The sequence below is a fragment of the Pteropus vampyrus genome, unplaced genomic scaffold (genome assembly GCF_000151845.1).
Source record: "Pteropus vampyrus isolate Shadow unplaced genomic scaffold, Pvam_2.0 Scaffold95, whole genome shotgun sequence".
Lineage (NCBI taxonomy): Eukaryota > Metazoa > Chordata > Mammalia > Chiroptera > Pteropodidae > Pteropus > Pteropus vampyrus.
In genome coordinates, this window is record NW_011888876.1 from 403,011 (window position 1) to 407,916 (window position 4,906).

At 49.2% G+C, this 4,906-nt stretch overlaps 1 protein-coding gene across 1 annotated transcript in view; it reads right to left on the minus strand.

Annotated features, from left to right (window-relative positions):
- The window catches only part of USP20 (ubiquitin specific peptidase 20), a 36,096-nt gene that overhangs the window by 22,265 nt on the left and 8,925 nt on the right, over positions 1-4,906 (minus strand). Inside the window, exons 2-3 of the mRNA XM_023532954.1 lie at positions 2,636-2,748; positions 1,271-1,433 (exon numbers count right to left, since the gene is read on the minus strand). Coding sequence (XP_023388722.1) covers positions 1,271-1,417 — 147 coding nt within the window. The 5' untranslated portion in view covers positions 1,418-1,433; positions 2,636-2,748. The remainder of the gene's footprint in view (positions 1-1,270; positions 1,434-2,635; positions 2,749-4,906) is intronic.

A 4,906-nucleotide genomic window follows, 5' to 3' on the forward strand; every position in this document is an offset into this window, starting at 1 on the left:
CAATGTTGACTTTGCTTTGTACATTTCTGGATGCCCAGAGAGGTGCTGAAGACATGCTCTCTGAAACGCAGGCCTGAGACCACTCCAGACGCTCTTGGTCTTTCCACAGCAGAAGCACTAACACTTCCAAGAGGCTGCCTCGTCCCAGCCCACGTCAGCCCATGTTCTGCCTCCTTCTTCCCACCTCATGCTCCCCCTGCTCTCCGATCCCCCTATTCCTGCCTTTTCTGGAGGCAAAATCCTCTCCGTAGGTCTCACTTACTCTTCTGCAGACTGGGAAAGAAACCCAGCATCAGACGGCGTCAATGCGCCACAGCCTCGCTCTGCCCCTCCTCCAGACCACACAAGAAGCGAAACTACTTCAAAAGAGGCCACAGGTACTTTGAAGTACTGATCCCTCACACAGGCCCCCGACCGAGCCGAATGAGCCGGCTCAGGCCAAAGGCCCCCAGGACCTGTCTGTGCAGGGAGGCTGAACGACTGGCATTAGGTGCCTGGAAAACGGAGCTGACGACAGATCTAGGAATGGCCACTCATCGCAGCATCGTTCATTTGGGCAGGAGGTGGCCAAGAGCCCAAGTGTCCACCCACAGAGGATTAGTTATGGGGTCCGCATGATGAAACGGGACGCAACTTCAAGACAAACAATGAGAAAGCTGTCCCTACGGACCAATGTCAAAAGGGTTCCAACATATATTGTCACGTGAATGAAGCAAGTTACAAATGTGTCTCCAGTATGCTACCTTTTATGTAATAAAAGGGAAAAGGAAAGAGAAACATATTTGCATATGTTTGCATGAAGAAACTCTGAAAAGATACAAAAAAACAACTCTAAGTGGTTACCCGAGGTGGGCTGGGGAGGGTGAGCACAGAGGATGGGAAGGGCCCTTCCTGACATTTATATTCTTATAGTATTTCATTTTTGAACCATGTGAAAGTATCATCCATTCAAAAAATTTGAATTTAACAAAGAAAGACGATGACACAGGCTCCCTAGTCAGAGAGGCCCGCCTTCACGCCTCGGGCCTCCCTGAGCCCTCGCTGGGCCAAGGTGGGTGAAGATGCCCCACGGAAACGCATAGCGGGACTCAGCCCCTCGAGAAGGTTCTGCACACCTTCTCCGGCAGCTAATAGGCAGCACGTTAGTGGCTCCCAGAGGGACTGGTCTAAACGATCATTAACACAGCCCCAAACAGACGCCGGCTTCCCCATTTACACGGAAGGGAAAGCCAAGACGTGATGGAGCCAGCGCTTCTGCTGCTTCAGAAACATTCATGCCCCAGAAACGCAGAGGCCCTGAGGGTGGGCCACGGTCCCCTAGGGTCTGACACTTTACCTTCGATTTGAGCAGCAAGTCGTCTTTGGTCACCTCCCCTATAGAGTCAAGGTGAGGGCAGAGGTCTCTGGAGTCCCCCATTCTGGCCTGGGCTCACCTAGAGGAAAACACAAGGCGTCCTTGGTTGGTGACAGCAGCCTCTGCCTAAGGGGACAGGGAGGCCAGTGGTTAAGTGCCAGCTTTGGTCTCCGGTCCCAGTTCTGCCCCGTGATCAGCAGGTGAGCGGGGGAAGCTGTTTAACTCCTCTGAGCCGCTCGCCTCGTCTGGGTATTGGGGATGAAGACACCACTGACCCCCACGGGCCGCTCGGATGAGTCACAGTGGGTGCGTGCAGAACTGTCTGAATAAGCTCCGTGGGTTGTGCCAGGGTCATTTTTGTGGCCGTGATACTGTACTACAGACACACCAAAGATGTGGTACCATTGGAGGAACTGGGTAAAAGGTAACGTGGGACCTCCCAGTACATTTTTGGCAACTTCCTTTGAATTATAATTATTTCAAAACAAAATGTTTCAAAATACGTAACTAAGTACATGCTTCTACCACACAGTAGTTTAGCAGAAATCACACCTGGGAATCTGACTGCTGATTTTAGCTCCAATTTGCCAAAAAAAAAAAAAAAAAAAAAGGTGCAGACCAACTAGAGATGTACGTGAAGCCAAAGTGGTTTAATGAAAGGCAGGGGCTGTGTGTCCAATGGAGGAGGGGGGACCCCGGGCCCCTCCTACCAGCCACCTCCCTGCCCTAAATGGTCAGCCAGGCGTTGACTGGCCCAGACTCCCAGCCGGAGCTGGAGTGACTGGTGTGGATTAGATGCCAGGTACCCGAGTGCTCTTCATGCACCATTTCATCAAAAACCTCCCCGGCGATCTTGTAGGCAGCCGTGATGAGCCCCGTTTCACACCAGGAAAGGGGCTCCTTTTTGTCTCCGGCCTCGGGTGTGCTAGAGCTAAAGCTGGAACCCAAGGCCCCTCGCACGGTCTTTCTTTTTAACTTACGGAGAATGTAAATACAGGCGAGAGTCGGCAGAACCGTATGACACGCTCCCACGTACCTAGCACCTAGCTTCAACAATGAACAATTCACGGCCAACCTGGCTTCCTCTCAACCGCCCACTTCCTCTTTTTTTGGCCACAAATCCCAGATATCACATCATTTCGTCCATGTATATTTTTCTCAAAGGACTTGAAAAGAGAAAACAAGTATCGCCACAATTCCATTATTTTACTTGAAAAATTCATACTCCCTCCTCAGTCCGGGCCTAGGAGCTACACCTGCGTGGGGGAGGTGGTGGCCTACCTCTGCTCACAGCGACACCCCCAGGAAGCAGCCGACGTCCACATTCTCTGCTGACAGCCGACAGTGGCGGGCTGCCATGGGCTGGAGTGAAGTGCTGGCCTCTGTCAGGGTGCCTGGGGGGACAAACCAGGGCACTTTGTGTAGTTATTCTGTTGTTTTAATATCACAGCACCGACCAGTGGTGCCGGTGGACCCTTCGCTAGTCACTGCTGGGCGTCACCTCTGTGATTTCCAAGACGGGGACCTTCAAAGGCCTGCAGGAGAGCCTCTGCTCCCTGCGGCTGCCAGAGCCCCTTCACCCTCAGGACAGAAGGCTGGGCCGCTCCCACACATGCCACTGGGGCCCTCAGATCATTCCCTGAGCCGCCCAAGGACCTCGTGCAGCTCAGAACCTCTGACCCATAAGTGTTGAGCAACCCCAGGCTGCAGGAACAAAGGGGGTCATCCACATGTCGCCACTGCGCCCCCTTCCTCGGTGAGCCACAGTCTCCCAGATGTGGGCAGTCCAAAGAGGGAGAGGCAGTTAGAAGCCAACATTTCAAAAGGTCACATGACAATGACAGGGCTCAAGGTTCTAAATTCCAAGCCTCCTCACTCGAAGCCAAAGTTTCAGGTTCTTTCCTTTCTCACAGTTTGCGACACAGTCCAGTGTCCTTGACTGCTGCTAGCCCCACACTGTTTTGAGCCGCAGTATGTGTATATGGGGGTTTTCATTTGTTTGTTAGTGTCTTTAGCATATGCCAGTGCCATGAACCGTGCCCAGGACGAGGATCGCGGTGACAGGCCCGCTCTTGATTCACACGTACAGACAACTTAAGTTCCTGTAACTTCGGATAGATAAAAAAAAAAGCAGCCCGGTGGCTAACAATCCTCTCTGTACTCTAACTGGTCCTGTTTCACACATGAAGAAACAGAGCTGGAGCCTAAGGAACTGCAGAACTTGGCCAAGGTCAATCCTTAGCTGGTAAGCAGTGGGAGGGAACCTGATCAGGTCCGTCTGGTACAGAGCCTTGCTCCAAATCAGGGGTGGGCAGACTTTTTCTATAAAGGACCGGGGAGTAAGTATTTTAGGCTTTGCATATCAGTCTTTACCACATATTCTTTGTTTTATTTATAATCCATGAAAAGATATATTTTTAATTCTTAGCTCAAAGGCCCTACGAAACGACCTTGGCCTGCTGCCACAGTTCGCTGGCCCCTGTTCTAAATCACGACACTGTTGGGCCTCACCAAAAAAAGCCTGATCACTGGCATTCCACTTCTCACCACACACAGATCACCACCAGTTAAATAAGGCGAATCGCAAGGAACAGTCAAGAGGGTTAACCTGGCTCCAGATCATTTCTAAGTAATCAAGGGTGTGTGCAAAGCCAGAACTACAAAGATGTCCACTGTAGCACTGTTTATAATGGTGAGGAATCTGGATATAATCTAAGTGAACAACAACAGGCAGTTGGGTAAACAATGACACAGCCACACACTGTTGTACTACATGACCATAAAATGATGACTATTGAATCTTCCTATCTGTGAGATTAAATTAGATCTAAACAAATGGAGAGATATACCATGTTCATGGACTAGCACACTCAAAACTGTTAAGATATCCACCCTCTCAAAATTGATCGTTAGAGTCAATGCAATCTCAACTGAAATCCCAGCAGGCTTTTTTGTAGAAATTGTCAAGCTGATTCTAAAATTAATATGGAAAAGCAAAAGACCTAAAATAGCCAAAACGATTTTGAAAAAGATCAAAGTTGGAAGAGTTACACCACCTGACGTAAGGACAATAATTAAATTAGTGTGGTACTGGCTCGAACATAGACGTATAGGGGACAGAATAGAGAGTTTAGAATTAGACCTGCACATATGTGGTCAGTTGCTTTCCTACAAAAGTCCTGATATAATTCTGCGGGCAAAACATAGTCTTTTCACCAAAAACTATTAGAACAATGATATCCATATGGGAAAAAAAATGAACTCTCATATCAGACACAAAAATTAATTAGAAATGGATGACAGGCTTCGTGGAACTGATGGTCAAGAGAGGGTTTAATAGATCTTCCCTTTCCTCTTGTTCTTTTCCAAGGTTCTCGAAGATTTTGGTTGCTCTAAAATGCCTTGCTCCCCAGTGTGCTTCCTCACCTTCAAATCGATGACATCTTCTTAATTCTTGGCACTGAGCTTCCAAGTCCGTTTTCAGCTGCTCATGGCGCTGCTGGAGCTAAGCTTCAGAGTCTTTCGGATTTTGAACTTCATCTCAAATACCTC